General features: G+C 44.8%; 1 protein-coding gene across 3 annotated transcripts in view; it reads left to right on the forward strand.

Moving 5' to 3' along the window:
- The first annotated feature begins 204 nt into the window (after nt 1-204).
- The window catches only part of MTUS2 (microtubule associated scaffold protein 2), a 325841-nt gene continuing 304839 nt past the window's right edge, over nt 205-21206 (forward strand). For all 3 annotated transcript variants that reach the window (XM_068526669.1, XM_068526670.1, XM_068526671.1), the window contains exons 1-2: nt 205-2563; nt 7071-7311. In XM_068526669.1, coding sequence (XP_068382770.1) covers nt 353-2563; nt 7071-7311 — 2452 coding nt within the window. In that variant the 5' untranslated portion in view covers nt 205-352. The remainder of the gene's footprint in view (nt 2564-7070; nt 7312-21206) is intronic.

Below are 21206 nucleotides of genomic sequence, written 5' to 3' on the forward strand. Positions count from 1 at the left end.
AGTAATAGTAAGAAAGTGAGGAATAAATCTGTGTTTACCATGCTTCTTTTTTCTCCCGAGGGTCTACATCTGTCAATCTAGCGCGCTTTTCTTTTTATTTCTCTCTAGGTCTCATGGGCTAATTGGCTCTCGTTCAGCTGTGAACCTGACAGATAAGTCATCCTGCTGTGTATCAAGACAATGCCCAGTTTCAAAACTGCTCTGAAAATGATGAAGGCAGGATCGCCCAGTGATGCTGTCAGGGGCCAACAAGCGGCTTGAGAATTCCCTGTTCACCGGGTAGCAGCTTGAAGGAAGCCCCTTCCCATTAAGGAGGACTGCATGGCAGGCAGCCCCCACTGAAGGCTGGAAAATGAGTGTCCCAGCGGCTCCTAAGAAATCATGTTACCCTGAGTTACGGGACCACAGAAATGGAGTGAAAAACAGTAACGAGAGCGTCCTACGTCTGGGAGACACCAACGCCAACCCCATCATGTTGGAGGTCAGCCCCTCTCCTGGTGAGCCTGTGACATGTGCCCTGACAGATGAAATTGGAAATGCAAATTCAAGGGGGCCAGAAAGTAGTACCCGTGTCCAGAAGGAGTTTCACCCCCTTCAGGGCTTTTCGAAGGCATCTCAGGCTGGCCCTGCCAGCCTGAAGGATTTTAAATTTTCTCCGATGGCTCAGAGAGAACGGAATGAAGAGCCCATGCTGGAGAGAGGCACAGGTCCCCTGCAGGCCCCTCGGGGTCTTCAGGGACAAGGTCAGCCAAGTTGGAGGACTGTCACAGGTGAGGCCGGCCCAGAGGTTTCGGCTCAGAGGGAGGTTGACGTTCCCTGGCGTGTTCCCAAGGATAAGTTGGCCAAGACCCTTGACAATGAGGAATTGAGGAGGCATTCTTTGGAGAGAGCCGGCAGCTCTGCTGTAGCGGGGGGCATGCTTACCAAGGAGTGGGCTGGGGGCCTGGCCTGGCCGCTTCCACAGCCTGCAGTGCTGGGGTCCCCAGAAGCCCCCTGTCTGGTACCCAGTGGCGGGGAGGGGCCGCAGAAGACGGGGGCAGCCCCTTCTCCAGGGCTGGCTTGTCTTCCAGCTGATGGTACCTCAGAGGGAAAGAGCTCACGTCATCCTAAACCATCTACCTCAGTAATCAAGGAGACCACCCCCTCAGAGACCCAGCCGGATGGGGGACAGGTACCCAACGTTAGCACCCAGAGCACAGAGCCTTCTGCCCACCCGGAGTGCGCCCCCAGTTCCTCTCCAGCCTCGAAAGACGCCCTGAGGAAGCCAGAAGCACAGTCAGGTGAGGGAAAGCCCGAGCCCAAGGTGGAGCTGAAACTTGTCCCGCTCAGGGCCGTGCAGGAGTTCAAGTCCACCCCGGCGGAGGGGCTGGAGTGTCCTCAGGAGGACGGCGTGTCACCCCTAGGGAGAAAGGAGCCGTGTACAGAGGAGGCACAGCAAGAAGCGTCGGCTGCTGCACGCAGCGGTCCCCAGCCGCCGGGTGTGGGAAGAGGCAGGGGCGAGCGGGAAAAGAGAGGTGAGGAGGGGTCTCTGCAGACCACGCCCAAGCCGGGCCCTGCTTCCTCGGGAGCTGCTGAGCGTCAGCCCACGGGCAGAAGTTCACCAGGCGCAGCTAGGAGACCGGGTGAAACCCCATCCAGCAGCGTTTCACCCAGGGAGGGTCACGTCGCTTTTGTTCCTGGTGATTTGACTGACAGCAGGCCCTCGGGTGCCAGTGAGGAGAGAGGGGTCCTGGGCGGTGGGAACGGGGACGGCGCTACGGTTTTTAATTCAGATGGTTCTGTTGGAGAGAGCGGAACTGGGGTCCCCGAGCCCCCCGACCCTCCAAGCAGCAGCTCAGAAGCCGGGGAAAGCACAGAGATTGCTACATCCGTGGCTGAGACTAGGAACCGTCTAGAGACTGCAGTGAAGACTGAAAGCGCCCCCCAAGCAAGAGCAGATTCTCTTCCCGGAGTCCCCGCGCCCCTCCACCCAGAGACAACTGTGAATGTGGCCCGCCAGCCCATGCAACCCAGCAGCCGTTTTCCGGACTTGGGCGCCTTGAATGTGGATGCGGGGGTGCCCCCGGCCGCCCCACCTTCTGCCAACAGCTCCAGGTTGTCACACGCTTCCCTGAAAGTGCCTGACAAGAACCCCTGCCCTGGTGGGATCCCCAAGCCTGGCCTCACCCGTCCCGAGGACACACCCGCCTCACAGGAGGGAACGGAGGGCCCCCAGGTTGAAAAGACGGAGGAAAGGGTGGATCCCCGGCCCATCGTTATGCCCAAGCCCAAGCACGTGAGGCCCAAGATCATCACCTACATCCGCAGGAGCCCTCAGGCCCTCGGCCAGGTGGACACGTCTCTGGTTCCTGTGGGGCTACCTTATGCCCCGCCCCCGTGTAACGTGCCTCTCCCCAAAGAGGAGAAGGCGGCAGGTGGAGACCTGAAGCCGGCCGCCAGCCTCTACGACAAGTTCAAGCCAGACCTGCAGAGGCCCCGCGTGTTCAGCTCTGGACTCGTGGTGTCTGGGATCAAGCCCCCGGGACACCCCTTCAGTCAAATGAGTGAAAAGTTTTTACAGGAGGTAAGGGAATGTCACTGTGATACGGTCTATAAGTTGAACATCCTAAAGTTTGTTGTGTATTTTCGATGAATTGTGCAAACAGAATTTCCTCTCTTAGCAAATTGCAGATTCTGACGGATGCACTTGTACAGAAATGGATGTTTTTAGCTAGAGGAGGTCGTAGGCAAATGGACACTTGCGATTAGAAGAGTTTGATGACCAGCATGAGATGGAGCTAACGTCTGAAGAGGGTCATTTAAATTCTCCCTGACGTAATCCATAGAAGTTAGATACGTATGCATTCAAATTGGCTTCCTTGTTTAAATAAGTGAGCATAATTCTTCTATAAATTAGGTCAATGGAAAAAAATCCAAAATAAATATATTGTTCAAATTAGTCAGACTTCATCCTCTGAGGGGGAGTACTTCCCTTATGGGAGAATCTTGTATTCGTCCGTGTCAAGAGTACAGTGGCATGGGCTGTGTTTTAGGTCAAAACAGTAATTACAGCTAGCATTTAGTTGAGTGTCTACTATGCACTGGGCCCACGTAACATCACGTTTAATCTTCGCCGGTCTTCACTAATCCTTGCAGTGATACTCTGGAGGGCAGGATTGTGGTTCTTATCATTGCCCAGATGAGGAAGCAGACTCGGAGAGCTTTGAGTCACTCATCCAAGGCAACAAAACAAGGACAGCACTGCGGTGCTCACCCAGACCCGCCCAGTTTCCTCACTGTGTGGCCCCTCTCAGTACTGGGGTGCTATGGCGAGTTGTCCTCCCAGAGCTCAGAAGGGAGGTTTTCTCTGGACGCAGTCTCATGGCAGCCAGTGATCAATTAAGAGGAAAGCAGCATCAGATCATTTCTCTCCCTGACACCCTCCACGTCTGCTCAGGCCACTCAGAGCACGGGCTGGAGCCTATAGGATGCTCAGCTGTTAGGATGCACTCGATCTGGCTCCTTTACTTCCCGACCACCTCTCCTGCCTTCACTCTCTCTCTCCCTCTGCTGCCTCAGGGCCTTTGCACTTCCCTCTGCTCAGAATATTCTTCTCCCAGATATCTGAATGGCTTTCTCCTTCATGTTCTTTAGGTCTCTGTTCAATGATCACTTCATTGGAGACTTTCATTTGTAACAGTTCGTTAAATAAAGTAATTTTGTACCCTCCCCGCCCCAAACAAAAAGATACCCTAGATTTTTCTCTGCAAAACACAATTGTGAGAGAAACTTTATTTGGAGATGTAGGCAAAAATCCTGTTACTGTTCTATCTCTTTGACCCTTCTTAATTTTTTTATGTATGTTTCCCTTCTTTGTTGCTTCCACTCTCTCCATAAAATATACAGTAATGTCTATATTAGATGCACATCCCCCCCAAATATTCTCTAAATCCTGTAGAAGCCACCCCAAGTCTTCAGGAAGTGGGATAGTATGAGTGTTTGTGTGGCTTTAGTAGTGCTGAGGGGTTTGGAGAGACCCCGTTGGTGTGGGGACAGCAGTCCCACTGTGCACCAGCCGCTCTGAGGACCATTTCCTGCTGTAATCAGAGCATTCGAGGCCCAGGTCCTTTCCTCAGGCTGCAGGATAGAGCAGAGAAGCCCCAGGGGTTGTGCTGGGCTCATTTCTGCGGTAGTCTCTAATCACAAGTGGAGAATGGGCTGGCCTTTGCCCTTTGCTCCTGTAACTGTGACTTGGTGTAACCCAGAGAGTCCCCCTCCTGTGTTCAGCCCCCGAAGTGGCTCTGAAGGTCATCGTGGGTCTAGTCATGCCAGGAGGATAAAATAGGCTGACTTGTTTAGACTGCTTTCTGCTCTCAGCTATCCTGAGGCCTCTGGGACACTCCCTCCTATTGACTTCTTGGGGGAACCCTTTTAATTACTGGTGTAAGTGGGGGGAAGGGAGCAAGAGTGAGAGGACCCGGTGAGGTTGTGTGCTTACAGCATACAGGTGTGTGATTAGGGCTGAACTCTGCTCCTCCTCCCTGGTACCACCCCATCACTGTAGGACACTGTACCTGTCAGAGTTCTCCAGGGAAACAGATTGTATACACAGGTATGTATATGTATGTATGTATGTATGTATGTATCTTTCTATCTATTGAGACTTTAAGGAATTGCTTCATGGAGTTGTGGAGACTGGCAAGTCCAAAATATGCAGGGTGGGCTGGCAGGCTGCAGACCTAGGGAAGAGTTGATGCTGCAGTTTAAATTCAAAAGCCGTCTGCTGGGAGATCTTTTTCTATTAAGGCCTTCAACTGATTGGACGAGGCCCACCCACATGATGAAGAGTAATCTGCTTTATTCAAGGTCTACTGAATTAAATGTTGATCTCATCTGAAAAACAGCACTAGAGAAACATCTAGGATAATCTTTAACCACATATCTGGGTGGCGTGGCCCATCACGTTGACAAAATGAGCCGTCACAAGCCCTCTCCTTGCAGTAGCTTCTCAGTGAAGCCTCTGCATTTGCCCCATTGTCTCCCCAGCCTGCCATCCCCTGAGAACAGGACAGGGCAGATAGGAAGAGGGACAGTCTGGTAAGAACTTAGTTGCTTGTGGTGTGTGCCTTGATGGATTTTAGGAGTTTGTTTGAAATCACAAGGATTCTTTAGTTTCAGAATTATTTCTCTGAAACTACTGCATTAGAGAAAGAGGGAAAAAACCCATTTGGAGTTAATCTCTCTGTGTTTATGACTGTACAGTGATACCTGCTGTGTTCTGTCAATAAAGATGAAAGAAAAGAGTGTGAAGCTTTTTGTAGACTCTCTTGTTTTATTAAAAATGTGTAGATTAGGCATCTAAGGAGTACTTTTCACCTTTTCAAAGAATTTGTTATCTTACCAGGGACAAATTACCCAACAAAATGGCAGGCATTGAGGTTCCTGAAATTGTTAAGGTCGTTTTCAAATGATGGAATGATGGATTTTGACCCCTGAAACCTATACAGTTTGAAAGAACAGAGTAATTACTGAGATAAGACATTGCAATCCTAAAAACCTGACAGATGTAGGTTAGAAATGATAATAATTTCTTCATGGGAGCACCTGCTAAAAGCGATGAGCAATGACACCAAACATTTAGACACTAAAATAAAAAAAATCAAGCAAATATGAGTATAATAGAAAAACCAAAGATTGACAGTAAGAGAGTAAGTAGAAAATGGTAAAAATGTTATCAGAGAGCAGATGTAGAATGTTCTTTCACAGGAATATAATTTGCTGGGGCCTGAATTCTATCTACATACTATAGCAATCATGCATATTTTACAATGTGATTATGATAAAACTTTAAAGGCCTCATCTTTTGTTTCAGTAACATCAGTTTAAGGAGTACTTTGTATCTATTTCAACAGTAAAAGAGTATTAAATGAAGGGTTTATCTCTTCAACAGCCTGGATCAAAGCTTTATAGCCCCTATTAAAGAATATTGTTAAATGCCTGTGATTCCTGAATAGATAGAGGTTTGACACGTAAAATGTATTATGATTTAGAGCAGGGTTAGTTAACATCTATGTCTTTTCATACATAGCCTCTGGCACTTTTTTTTTAACTTAAAGGAAATAATATTATTTTGTTGTCTTTTTTTTTTCTTTTCTTTTTTTACTTTTAACATGAAGAAACACTGATGCTATGAACAGGCTTTGTGAATACAGAATTGCATATATAAAAGGTAGCCATCAATTGTATTCTAATCCAAACTGTTCATCACAGGCAATGGTAACATGATGTTATGTTGTTAGATTCAGGAAAGAATGAAACATGATTCCTTTATTTAATAGATGTTTGTTGATTTCAGCTCTGTGCTAGACATTGTTCTAGGTGCTATGAATTCAGCAGTCAGCAAGACTCTGCCCCAAAACTTCCATTCTAGTGAAACTTGCTCAGACATTCCTGGAGGCAACACCTTACTAGGGAAGACAATCAGAGGTAATTCACAGTCTCTCATTTTTAATTATGTAAAAAGAATGTAGAAGCCTGAAAACACATCTTTCCATTAACTTCTCTATTCTTCCAAATAACCTTTTCCCCCTCATTAACAATTCATATTTTATTTCCTAAGTAGCCTAATAAAGACTTAACATAAATTGGTAAAGTTCATCAACTTACTGTAAGACTAGGTCACCAGGAAAACTGTGCCTTTTCTCCTTAGGAATAATGAGCCTGTCATAGTTCCATGAATATTTGCTAAATTCTTTCCTTGCGTCATTGACATTTTTTGTTTATAGATTAACTACCTGCACAAATTCCAATGATTTTGTAGTGGTCAAATTTAAAAATCTGTTGGAGGGAATTCTTTTTCCTCCCGGCGAAATGTAGATTTCATAGAGTATTAAAACCAGCATAGACCTAAGGGATCATCCAGTTGTTGTCAACTTAGGGGTGAAGACATTGGGCCCAGAGAAGGTAAGAGATGGGTGATGGAGCAGCTCGGTGGTTCCAGAGTGGTCACTGTTGGAGCCTTGGTCTCCGGACCAGGTTCAGCACTCATCCTGTGACGTGCGGTTCTCTGATCTTCTGGTCATTTATCATAGGTTACAGAACGCCCTGGAAAAGAAGAATTTTGTCCTCCTGCCTATACCCACTACGAAGTTCCTCCAGCTTTCTATCGATCGGCCATGCTCCTTAAGCCCCAGCTGGGATTGGGTGCGATGTCACGTTTGCCATCTGCTAGGAGTAGGATCCTGATCGCGAGCCAGAGGTCTTCAGCGAGCGCCATTCACCCACCAGGAACCCTAGCGGCAGCTGCCAGCCTCTACAGCTCCGACCCTGCAGGTAACCAGTGCAGCAGGGACTGCTTTTTCCTGCTGTCCTTTTAAATAGTAATCGCATAAAATGATGGTAACTGTCTAACCTATGAATGCCTCTCCTTTTTTTTTTAACAGAAACAATCACCATTTTTTAAAAAAAAATTAATTAATTAATTTTTGGCTGTGTTGGGTCTTCGTTTCTGTGCCAGGGCTTTCTCTAGCTGCGGCGAGCGGGGGCCACTCTTCATCGCGGTGCGCGGGCCTCTCACTATCGCGGCCTCTCTTGCTGCAGAGCGCAGGCTCCAGACGCGCAGGCTCGGTAGTTGTGGCTCACGGTCCCAGCCGCTCCACGGCATGTGGGATCTTCCCAGACCAGGGCTCGAACCCGCGTCCCCTGCATTGGCAGGCAGACTCTCAACCACTGCGCCACCAGGGAAGCCCCACACTAGAGTTTCTTGAAAGTGCTTCTCTTTGCCACACCCTTGCCAGTATTGGGTATTACCATTATTATTAACTCCTACTACTATCATTATTATTGCATTTCTTTTATTATTAGTGGAAGGGAACTTTTTTTTTAACCTGTTTGCCATTTTGTGACTTGTCATTTACTCGGGTAATAACTGATGGTCTTAATGGTTAGTTGTTTTCTTGGTAAGCGCTTCTATAAAAAATCAAATTATTTTTTAATGGTTCCCATGATATATGTATATTATGATGGATCTACCTGCTGTTACATAGTTGCTACAGGTCAGTTATGTGTTCAGTCACTCATTCAACGATTAGTACTGTGGGACTGTTACATGTCAGCATTGTTCTAGGTGTGGGCATAAAGCAGTGACAACAGGCAAAAATCCTTGCGCCTGTTTTAGAATTTTAGGATGGGGGTAGGCAAACTTTTTTTTTTTTTTTTTTAGTAAATAAATAAAGCACATGGGCTATTGAGAGAAATAACTAGTATTGAAGAAAATGAAACATTAGAGAAGGGGGAATTTGGGATTTGGGACAGGAAGGAGGGAGATTCCAATTTTAAATACGATGGTTGGAAAAGGCCTCCCTGAGAGATGACCTTTAAGCCAGTCCCCAAAGGACGGGAGGGCGGGAAGAGCCAGTGCAAAGGCCCTGGGGTGGCAGGAAGGCCAGGGAGGCTGGGGAGAGTGGTTGGGGATGAGAGTAGACGGGTGGCTGGCATTGAGGGAACTTGCAGAAGGCCTAAGAAGGTCGTAAGGATGTGACTGTTAGTCTGAGTGAGAAGACCATCGGAGGCTTTGGAAGTAGGGCAGTGTGATCTGAGTTTTGTGTAAACAGGACCTCTCTGAGTGCCGGGTTGAGAGCACGCTCTAAGGGGACAGTTTGTCTGCATATCTCCCTTCCCTTTGCCCCACGCATTCTCACTGCCTCTGACTCTCCAAACTTTGATCTCTGTGTCTTCAACTCACTGTGATGGACAGACTCTCTCTGAGTTCCTCCCTCCTGGGCTCTGGCATGGATGGTGCCCCCAGGCAGTGAGATTGGCAGTGATAAGGCTCGCCTCATTGGTTTTCCTCCTCCAAAGGATCACATTCCTGGGCTGGTTGTTGTACAATTTCTGAAAACATTAGTTTTTTATATTTTGTTTCATTTTGTAATTGTTTATGGCAGTTTCCATATCAATTAAATCTTTATGGGTGAAGTTTCTTTTACATATTCATCAGAGATTGTTGACATCAGATGATATTTGTTGTAGCTAATGAGAAAACTTTCTCTTTTGTGTTTGCTCTTTTAGTTTCAGACTATAATGGTTGTTTGGGGGTTTTTTGTTATTACTTTAAGAATACTTTTAAAATGTTTCTGTATATGGTTGTATTTTGTTTGCAGTTTGTGTTTAATTTTGTGCCTGGCATCACATATTCAGCACATTGGGATTCTCTGTCACTCTTAACCTTGGTTATTCTTGGATCTTTATTTTACATGGTCACTCGAGGCTCTGAGCGGCATCACACTGGCAATGAGAGCAGGAGGTAGGAACAGCCCTCAACGCTGCAGCCCGTAATTTAGCGTTCACATTTCCAAACTCAAGTGATGTCCCTCCTTCTGAATCCTAAGATCTGGTTTGATATGTGAACTGCATACACTGTATTTTTTTCAGTTCTTAGGTAGGAAAACACTTAGGTCTCCTATAGACAAGTAAACCTGTGACTTAAACTTGGGGAAGAATTCCTGTTGTTTCCACTCCTGTGTTGGCTCTGTGAGTACCATTACGTGCATCATGGCTTTAAAGTGGCTTAGAAGAACCAGATGTGCAATAAGTACATGCTACCCCACAAAGCATATTCTTACACAGTTTCTTTGCTATAAATGAATACTCTTTCCTAAGACCCTTAAAGTCTTACAGATCTTTTTGGTTTTTTTGGTTGTGCCACGCGGCATGCAGGATCTTAGTTCCCCGACCAGGGATCGAACCCGTGACCCCTGCAGTGGAAGCACGGAGTCTTAACCACTGGACTGGCAGGGAAGTTCCAAAGTCTTACAGATCTTAATGTGATTCTGTCTGCTGAAAAATAAATAAACCGAAGCACTTCCTTACTTCTTACATAATTTCTGTGTTTTTGTATACAGGGTTTTCTGACTCCACAGTCATGCATAAACCTATGAAGTTTTACTGTCATCAGGCCTGGCTATGAAACTCAGGATGCTATTTAAGTACTCCAAGTACAACAGCAGGACGGTTACCTCCCTTTAGGTGGACATAAAATCTGTACTAGTGAGACCTAAGATTGTATATAAAAACAACTCATTATTAGATACTTCACATCTAAAGAGTTAAAAAGATAGTGCTTTTCTGTACTGCCTTTTTAGTAGATTTATATATGTTTTATGTTCCTTTTTCTGAAAAACATCTCTCATGGCATTATGTAATACATTATGTAAAAAATGTTAACTTGTATGCAACATATCAGGATGTAATTTGTTTTCATGAAAATAACTATACCCAGTGTTGCTGAAAGCATGATGTTTTTTGTCAGCCATTGCACCCTGAAAGAACGATAATATTTTTTGATAGGGATAAAGTGTCAGAATAGAAGTTTTTTAAAGACTAGATGAGAATACTTTATTCTATAAATAACCAGAGAAGTTCAATCAGTTAAGTTGAGACAGTTTTTCTCAACTTATATTCAGTTTTGTGATGAATTCTGCTTATTAAAGTAAATTTTATTTTAGAGTTCAACATACTGTGTAAATGTGCCTCTTTGGTAATTTTTTTCAAAAGGCAGGTTGAATCCTGCCAAATTTTAAAATGTAGGCTATTAAGTTAATGTAATATATATTGAAGAACAAGTAAACTTGATTGGAACAATTTTAAAACACAAGCACAGTAGTGATTGTGGAGAAGTCTGAGTGGTCATGATAATGTCAGAAATTTAGCAAATTGTTAAGCATATACTTAATATTTCTAAAGGAAGAATTCTGAGGTGAGAACATTATCCCCACTCTGTGGGGATACAGAGAGTTAAACCAGTGATTACAACAGGAAGAGAGACGTACTTGATATAGACATGCAGAGTGCACGTGAGTGGGCTATCCAACTCAGCTCGGGCAGGTCGGGGCTCTGGAAAGATTTTCCAAATGAGGTGAGTTGAATTGAATTTTGCAGGATAAATAGGAGTTTACCAGAAGGGGTAACGGTAGAATGTGTATCTGTCAGAGAAAGAGGTCATCAGTTTGGGCGATTCAGATCGTTTACAGGGACCGATTGCTCAGTAGGGAGGGCTGGAGGATGCTTGGTAGGGCGGGGCGAGTGATGGACAGTCAGTCATTGGACACGTGCGGAGTTTGAGGTTCCTTGGGAACATTCAGGTCGAAATTTCCAAAGGGCAGAAATGGGGACTGGAGCCGAAGGTCAGTGTAGGAGTCATTGCCACCTAGATGTGAGTCGAAGCCGTGCAAATGGATGAGCAGGGTCAGGGCGGGAGAGGGAGGACAGAGTAAGGAAGGGGTCAGGAAGAGGACTTTGTGTCCACATTTCAGGAGTAACTGAAGAAAGACGCATGCAAGAGGCAGGAGACTGCAGGGTGGGTGGGTGGAGGCCACTGGGAAAATGTAGCGCTGGAGTCTAAGGAAGGGGGAGCTTCCAAGGTAGAAAATGGTCAAGTCTGTCTCACAGAAGACAGGACAAGGAAAAATGCAAAGAGGCTGGGATTGGAAATTAGGAAGCAGTTGGTAACCTAGTTCTGAATGAGCAATTTTAGTAAAACGTGGGGTGGAAGTCACGTCTTAGTAAGGCTGAGAAGTGAATGAAAAGTGAGGAAGTGGAAGCAATGAGAATAAACCGCTGTTTCTAAAAATGCACCAGTGGAGGAGAGCCCTGGGTGCTCGCCGCAGGGGAAGCAGGGCTGCGGGTTGTTTTGTTTTTCAGAGCCTGTGCGAGAGGTCAGACTTAGTTGGAATTGTGAGCGAGAGGGAGTGGCCTGGGGAGAGAGGCTGAAGGGTGTGGTGGTGTTAACTGTTGGAACAAGGTGCCCAGGTGGGTGGCAGACAATGAGATCGCGATCCCATGTGGAGGGCGAACCTTGGAACAGAAGCAGAGCATTGATTCTTGTAAGACAAAGGAAGGGAGAAAGAGAAGAAACACAGAGTGGGTGAGGGGTTGATTCCTCTGTTAATAATGAGAGTAGAGAATGAAATATGCCATTTGCAGCAACATGGATGGACCTAGAGATGATCATACTAAGAGCAGTAAGTCAGACAGAGAAAGACAAATACCACATGATACCACTGATACGTGGAATCTAAACTATGACACAAATGAACTTATCTACGAAACAGAAACAGACTCAAAGACATAGAAAAGAAATTTATGGTTACCAAAGGGGAAAGGGGGCAGGGGGAGGGATAAATTAGGGGTTTGGGATTAACAGATACAAACTACTATATATATAAAGAACAAGGTCCTACTATATAGCAAAGGGAACTATATTCAGTATCCTGTAATAAACCATAATGAAAAAGAATATGAAAAAAATGTTTGTGTGTATATATGTATAACTGAATCACTTTGCTGTACACCAGAAACTAACACAACATTGTAAATCAACTATACTTCGATTTCAAAAAAAGAATGAGAACAAGTTTTTTGGCATCGCTTAAGTGCCATGTTACTATTTTTATCACAGTTTTACTTAATTTCATGACAACTATAGCCATCCACCAAGAAAAATTTAAATCAGGTGGGAAAACATCCCTATAAGACAAACTGATGAATTCCTGAGATGGTCAAAGAGAACATGGCATAACTATGGTTCCTTTGGTGTCTTAATAACACTGGATGACCTTGGGACGAATCTTGGAGGCTTCGGAGGAACCATTAAGTTTGTACTGGTGTTTGTCTTAGTATATCTCTCAGTGTCACCCGTTTCTACATACTGTTGAAATGGACATTGACAGTGGCTATTTTTTTACTGTGCATTCAGCCAACAGAGCCATCCCATCTTTGACTTACTTTCATTGCAACTGAGCATGCCTAAAATGCCCCGCAGAAACTTACTAAAAATGTGAGTTTCCTTGGCCCAGACCCAGAGAGTCAGCTTCAGTGGCCCTGGGGTGCATCACAGGCGTAACAACCATTCTTCTATTTATTTGGACAAACACTATTAATATATGTAATAAATATTGAGCACCTACTATGTGTCAAGTTGTCTCAGCACTGAGGATACAACCATGAGGATACAACCATGAACAGGATAGAAGAGATCCCACAGGCAATTATGATGCAGTGTGACTTAGTGCTGGGATGGCAAAGTGTTCTGGGCTCAGAAGAACATAGGAGGGGATCTAACCCCAAGTCAGGGTCCAGGAAAGTTTCTTAGGGGAAGTATGGTATGAAGGAGCAAAGGATTTGAGGTATGGGGGTCAGGGATGAGGAGGTGATGGGAGTGGATGGGTATTCCAGGCAGAGGGAATGCTACATGTGAAGATTGGTATGCCTGGAACATAGGACGTCAAAGAAGGATGAGAAAAAAGACAAGATTGTCATGACGTGGTAAGCTGTGTTAAGGAATTGGCCTTTTCTCCTAAGAACAAGATGGCGCCATTAAAGGATATTAAGCAAGGGACTGATAGGATCATATTTCATTTAAAAAATATCTGTTAGACTGAAGTTTGGAGAATGGATTGAGGGACAGGAGTGGGGTGGGGTAACAAAGATGGAGACAGGGACCTTTTAAGAGACTGATGCAGGATACCCTAAATGATAGCCAAGGTGGTGGTAGGGTATAGAGAGAAGTAGATAGGTTCTAGGGGGTGGATTTGACTAACCCCCGACCCTGTGAGTCAAGTTCACATCAGAATAGATTGTGGGAAAATCATTCAAGGATAAAAAGCAAGGAAGAGTAATGGCAGCCCTAACTCAACTCTACGGGCAAAAATCCACTACTAATTCTAATGGGACACAGCTGAAGGGTATGGCCCTTGCAATTAGCTGCTCCATCTATTTGCTTTTTAAAGTGATAGTAAGGATGAGGATGAATCATCTAGATTTTTTTGTTTTGCCATTTTGACCTTGTTTGATATGGAATCTCAAGACTTCTGTCTGATTTATCCTTGTATATGAGCACTCATCACAAAGCTCGTCTTCCCGGATTTTCTATAGTATGGAAAGGGGCTGTATCCTTATCTTTATACATTCTTGTCCTTCCTTAATCCAAAACCATACAAAAACATGATTTCACAGCAGAGGTTCAGAAGTTGGAGAGTATTGAGTGGTTTGGGTAGGTAGAGTCTCAAACCGAAGTGAGGGATGGAATCATGCAGTATGTATTTACTGGACACCCGCTGGGTCCTGGGCTTTTTGTTTCAAGATGCCTTTTTCTGTTTCTCCTGGTGCCTGCCTCTGGGACTTTCAGTCCTACAGCTTCTGTTTGCCTTCTCAGCTAGATGTTGTTCTTCTGGAACTTCCCTTCGTCTTTCTCCTGGGATGGATCCATGTGTTTCCTGGTTTGTTTTGCTGGAGTACATCCTCGGTAATTTTCTAAGAGAGGGTTCAGGGAAAGCAAACTCACAGAGTTTTTGCCTTTCTGAGACAGCCTTTAGTCTGCATTCACTAGATCAAATATCATTTTCTAGTTTGAAAATGATTTTCTTTCAAAACATGCAGACTTCCAGTGTTGCTGTAAAGAAACCTGGTGCCAGTCTGAGAAATATATATATGTATATTTTTGGTAGGAGACCTGCTTTTGTTTCTCTCTGGAAGCTTTAGAATCGTCTCTATCCTTGGTGTTTTAATTCTCTGTTTTCTCTGTCTTCCTGGAATTTCTATTATTTGGTTTTTGGACCTCCCAAAGTGATTACTCGTGTCTAGTTTTTCTCACATGTTTTCTCTTACCTCATGCTTTCCTTTTTCATTTTAGACCATCTGACTGGACTTTATTTTCTAACACTTCTCTTGAATTGTTGTTTGGGTATTTTTAATTTCCAAGGATGCCATCTTGGTTTCTGATTGTATCTTTTCATAGCACATTGCACTTTCTTTTATTGTTGCCATATCTTCCCAAATTTCTCTAGGGATAATTAGATTTTTTAAAGATAGCTTTTTTTAAAAAACATCTTTATTGGAGTATAATTACTTTACAACAGTGTGTAGTTTCTGCTGTATAACAAAGTGACTCAGCTATACATATACATATATCCCCATATCCTCTCCCTCTTGCGTCTCCCTCCCATCCTAAAGATAGCTTTTGTTTCCTAATTCTCTCTATATGCTCAGGGGCAGATTTTCTCTTTGTTTTTCTCAATGTTTTTGTTGTTTGTGTTACGCCGGCAGCTTTTCTCGAAGTCTTTGTGGTCATTCATGCTTATTATTGAGTCGGATGGACATCAAGTCCATTTGTTCGGACTCTTTAGGAGTCTGTTTCCCCTAACCCTGGGGCTTGGCACGGGGTGCGCAGGTAGGGGTAAATTCCTGGGTGCTGGACACTGCAGGACCGGATGAGGGAGACAGTGGGGTGGAGGTTATAGTGTCTCCCTCATCATTTCAGCCTCTCCCTCCTCCTTCCCGGGATCTGAGGCTCTGCGGCCCTGGCTGTCCGGCTGGAGGTCAGCACTTGCTTTTTCCAGGGCAGCGCTGCTCTCCCGTCTGCTGCAGGCTGCGCTTTCCTCTGCCTGCCAGTCGGGGGCCTCCGTCTCTGTTCCAGAAACTGTTGAAATATCTGGCTCGGTAAGTACCTGTCTCTTGCCTGTCTCTTGTTCTAGGTTTAAACAGGTAAAGTGCTTAATAGAAGGGAGTCAATAAATATTAGCTGTTATTATTAATTGTACCTCTTAAAATTGAATTACTCTCACTTTAAGGCATCTTTGGTAAGAAAGGGACAAAATGCCTGCGTTCTGTCCACCACCGCGAGCTGGCGGTCTCCTTTTCTACTTCAATCTAGTCACCAGCACCTCTTAGGGTACTGCTCAGTAGTGTAAAATGATTGTTCCGTCAGTATTGCAAAAGCAGTGTGAGAACTGTGCTTTAAATGCACTCCATGGAAAAGACATGCTATGTCATCAGAATCTTCTGAGTCTCTTCCTTAGCAAAGAGAGCAAGTGCTTTGCTTTTCCTCTATTTGGCAGTGCTAAAGCCAATTATCAGAAAACAGGTGATTCAAGTGCATTTGCTCATAAAGATATTGTTCCTTTCGATGAGCTTTGAGCCTCTGATGATTTCCCCAAGAACTACAAATATAAATAGGATCCAAGGGCTTTCTCCATCCTCATGTATACCCACAGCAGTTTAGAAGCATTGGTAGGTTTAGAGTCAGTTAAAAATAATTGGCTAACACTTCTAATTCTGTAAGATGTGCTAGTACAAGGTCACCTGTATTTGACGTCTCTTTTTAAACAGCTTCTATTTATAAGCAGATCTGTCCAGCAGAAGTATGACATTTGCAGCATTTACATAACTTGTCCCTGCCGCGAATGTCCTTCTGTTTGTAGCACTCTCTCATGCCTGCTCCCGACCCGACCCTTTCCAGTTCCCTTCTCTTACACAAAGGCTTTGACTAATTTATACACCGGCCAATTATGTATAGAGAGGCCAACTCTCCCTAAGGGGGGTTTTACTTTAATACAGTGGAAAATATGTCACTGGATATTTGTGAATCTCTGGATTGAATCCAGTCGCTTTAGGTGAGATAACAAGATCTAAACAGAAATGCAAATGCAGATGCTCAGATACCAGTTATACTGCGATAACGCAAAAATGCTTAGTCTCAATTTTTTAGATAATTATAAGGAAGTAAAACTCAAGATTTGGGCCTCAATTAGAGACACACTGCATACATAGGTTTATTTGGTTTTGCAGATTATTTATTGCTCATTTAGCACAGTGTTCTGTTTTTACCTTTAGACCCATCTCTTTGCAACTCCAGAAACATTAACAAAACCAAACCAAAACAAAAAACTTTCACTAGTTCCCTTTCCAGCCTGGATATTAAATAATGCCAGTGAGCCAGCAATCTCAGTTAAGTTTTTCTCCTGATCATCATTCCCAGATTGTGGACAGACACACCTGTAATGAAGTGAGCAAAAGCACGGGGTCTAAGCCCCCTGCATCCCTCTGCAGCCTCACCTGTTGAGGTACCGTGCATCCACCCTGGGCCTTTCTGGGGTTTGCTTTGCTGCTCACAGGGAGTGACCCTACAGGCTGTCCAGCCACTCTGCAGGAGAGCCTTCCGTGGGGCTCTTCTGACCACAGCTTGCTTCTGTTGTTTTTGCAGTGAGAAGGATTTTCCTGGAGTTCCTACACATTGCTGTGTTTTCAGGTGTGCATGACCTCAGTAGGGCATGGCTTAACCACAGTGGTTCCCTTGGAGGTTTTTCGGGGATGTCGGCCTTTTCTTATTCCTACAACAAAGAATATTTCTCTTTACTCACCCTCCCACCTTCCCCCCGACTCCCCCAGCTAATCAGTCAGCCAGACCTGCTGATTTTTTTTTTTTAATTAATTAATTAATTAATTAATTATTTTTTAGACCTGCTGATTTTGTAACTTCAATACATCTACTCCATCCCTGCTCCCAGAATGTCAGGACTTCTCTCCTGATCTGCTGCCCCCCAGCTGATTTCCATACCTCTAGTCTTGACATGTCCCAACTCATCCTCCGCTCAGCAGATCAGTCCCTGTCCTCCTTCCTTTTTTTAAAAAAAAATTATTTATTTATTTATTTATTTTTGGCTGTGTTGGGTCTTCGTTTCTGTGCAAGGGCTTTCTCTAGTTGCGGTGAGCGGGGGCCACTCTTCATTGCGGTGTGCGGGCCTCTCAGTATCCCGGCCTCTCTCGTTGCGGAGCACAGGCTCCAGACGCGCAGGCTCAGTAGCTGTGGCTCACGGGCCCAGTTGCTCCGCGGCATGTGGGATCTTCCCAGACCAGGACTCGAACCCGTGTCCCCTGCATTGGCAGGCGGATTCTCAACCACTGCGCCACCAGGGAAGCCCCTGTCCTCCGTCCTTTAGCAGTCTTTCTTGGCTCTGCATCGCCGTCGGGAGGAAGGCCGAGGACGTCCTGTCGATCAGGGCCTGACTCTCCACGCCCGGACGCCTTCTTCCAGCAGCCTCCTCCCTGGAACTTCCTCCTCCTTCTCTGTTCTGCTCCCGACTCGCTCCTGTTCACCTCTTCCAAGAGCCCACTCCTTGGTCGGCCCATGCTGAGCTCGGGCCCCTCCTTTTTGTGCTCCCACAGCTCTGGGTTCTTGCCCCTGTCACACCACGGAGCACATTTTATTGTGATTTTCTGCATGTGTGTCTGATGCCGATGTCATTTATCTTCATTCTGCGAGAGCTAGCATGACATCTGGTGTCTGTCTGTTCAATCAGTGTCTCTTGAACTTGGCTGAACTGAGTGGAGCCAGAGGATCTGCAGCTCTCTTCTCCTCTCTTCCTTCTTCATTTCTGCTCTCCTTGAGGCAGTGTCCATTCTCTGACTCTCCGTGCTCGTCTCGGTGGGGGTGCTTGCCGACACTACACGTACCTCTGTTGAGTCCTCTGTCTTCTGGACTGAGAAGGGCTGATCTAGTCATCCGTCTTCTGCCTGCTTCTCTGCATGTTCTATCTTGCCTCTTTCCTTTCCTTTCCAGGAGCTAGTTAGCCAGAACTAGCTCTAATGCTCTCGGTCTCTGTCTCTCTCTTAAATAACAGCTTTAATGTGTTATAATTCACATACCACACAATTCACCCATTTAAAGCGTAAATTCAGTGGTTTTAAGCCTCTTCAAAGAGCCGTGTACCCATCATCACAGTCAGTTTTAGAACATTTTCAAGACTCCAAAAAGAAAGTAACCCTGTACCCGTGATCAGGCCCTTTTCATTTTCCCCAGACTCCAGCCCCTGGCAACCATGAATCTACTTTCCGTCTCTATAGATTTGCTTGTCCTGGACATGTCATATAATGGAATCATATAATATGTGGTCTTTGGTGTCTGGCTCCTTTCACTTGCCTTAATGTTTTCAAGGTTCATACGTATTGTCGCGTGTGGCAGTACTTCAGCCCTGTGTTAGCCTGCTTGGGCTGTCGTAAGAGAGTACCATGGACCAGCTGGCCTCAACAACAGAAATTCGTCTTCTCACTGTTTCAGAAGCTGGACGTCTGAGATCAACGTGCCTGCAGGACTGGTTTCTGGTGGAGCCTCTCTCCTTGGTTTGCAGATGGCCGCCTTCTCACTGTGTCCTAGCATGGACTTTTCTCTGTGCAAGTGCAGAGAGAGAGAGATCTCTGGTGTCTCTTCCTCTTCTTATAAGGACACCAGTCTTATCAATTTAGGGCCCCACTCTTATGACCTCATTTAACCTTAGCTGCCTCCTTGAAGATCTGTCTCTAAATACAGTCATATTGGGGCTTTAGGGCTTCGGCATATACATTTTGGGGGAACACAATTCAGTCTATAACAATTCCTTTTTATTGCTGAATAATATTCCATTGTATGGACATATCACAATTTATTTTTAAATGCATCAGTTGATGCACATTTGGGTTGTTTTAACCACTTTTTGGCTATTTTTAATAATGCTACTATGAACATTTGCATACAAGTTTTCAGGCACATATTTGTTTTTATTTTTCTTGGGTATATGCCCAAGAGTAGGATTGCTGGGTCATATGGTAGATAACTCTACGTTTAACCTTTTGAGAAACTGCCAAGACTGTTTCCCAAAGTAGTTGCACTGTTTTACATTCCCACCATCAGTGTTTGAGGCTTCCAGTTTCTCCACAGCCTCTCCAGCATTTGTTATTATTACTTTTTAATTATTACCATCCTCTTGATGTGAAATGTTATCTCATTGTGGTTTTGATTTGCATTTCCCTAATGACTAACAATGTTGAGCATGTGCTCCTGTGCTTATTGGAAAATTCACATGCTTATTAGCTATTTGTATGTCTTCTTTGGAGAACTGTCTACTCAGATCCTTAGCCCATTTTTAAATTGGGTTGTCTTTTTATTGTTGAGTTTCAAGCGTTCTTTATATATTTTCGATGTGAGTCCTTTGTCACATATATGATTTGCAATATTTCTTCCCATTCTGTGAATGTCTTTTCACTTTCTTGATTGAGTCCTTTGAAATAATAAAGTTTAAAATTTTGATAATGTCCAGTTTTTCTATTTTTTCTTCTGTCGCTTATGCCTTTGCTGCCATATCTAAGAAGTCTTTGCCTAACTGAAGTTCATGAAGATGTACGCCTGTATTTTCTTCTAAGATTTTTATAGTTTTATCTCTTAAGTTTAGATCTCTTATCCATTGGAGTTAAGTTTTACATATGGTGTGAGGTAGGGGTTCAACTACATTCCTTTGTATGTGGCTGTTGGCTTGACCCAGCACTGGAACTTCTCTTTTAAATGTTAATGATTTGGTTTTTTTTGTTTTTTTTTAAAAGCAGACAGTTGGAGAGAGCATGAAAGGCCAAGTGTAGGAGGGAAAGGGGACTGCTGGGCTTCCTCCTTCCCTCTATTCTTTTTTTTAAAAATATTTATTTATTTATTTATTTATTTATTTATTTATGGCTGTGCTGGGTCTTCGTTTCTGTGCGAGGGCTTTCTCTAGTTGTGGCAAGTGGGGGCCACTCTTCATCGCGGTGCGCGGGCCTCTCGTTATGGTGGCCTCTCTTGTTGAGGAGCACAGGCTCCAGACGCGCAGGCTCCGTAATTGTGGCTCACGGGCCCAGTTGCTCCGCGGCATGTGGGATCTTCCCAGACCAGGGCTCGAACCCGCGTCCCCTGCATTGGCAGGCAGATTCTCAACCACTGCGCCACCAGGGAAGCCCCTAATGGTTTGGTTTTGCTGAGACGTTGAAATCATCTTAAGGTGTTAGAGAATTTGCCCAATGTCTGGCTGGCAGCTCATTCCATATTATTACTCTAGACATGTCTGTCACATTTTCATCACTCTTCACATTCAGGGACCTTCCCACCTATATCCGGATTCACAACTGTTCTGTAAGTGTTGAAGTTGCTTAAGCCTGGGAACTATAAATGTAGGGTAATCAGCCATCCTGGTTTGCTTGGTGCTAGGGATTTCCCAAGATGTGACTTTTAGAGCTAAAACTGCGGCACTCCCTGTGTAGGGCTGGGGCATCACTGTCCTGGTGGACAGCATGCCCCATTGAATTGAGCCTTGACCTAAAATCCAGAGTCAAATGTTAGCTGAGCTGCAGTCATCTGAAAACTGGAGGCTCGAGGACCCCCTTCCAAGATGGCTCACTCATGAAACTAACAAATTGTTGTGGCAGGAGGTCTCAGTTTCCTCCATGTGGGTCTCTACACAAGGCTGCGTGAGTGTTACAACTTGGTGGTTGGCTTCCCCCAAAGTGAGCAATCCAGGAGATCAAGGAGGAAGCTGAAATGTCTTTTACGGTATGGCCTAACAAGTTTCATACCTTCAGTATTGTACTAGTCACACAAGTCAGCCCTGACTCAT

Source organism: Eschrichtius robustus, chromosome 18, assembly GCF_028021215.1.
Source record: "Eschrichtius robustus isolate mEscRob2 chromosome 18, mEscRob2.pri, whole genome shotgun sequence".
NCBI classification, from domain to species: domain Eukaryota; kingdom Metazoa; phylum Chordata; class Mammalia; order Artiodactyla; family Eschrichtiidae; genus Eschrichtius; species Eschrichtius robustus.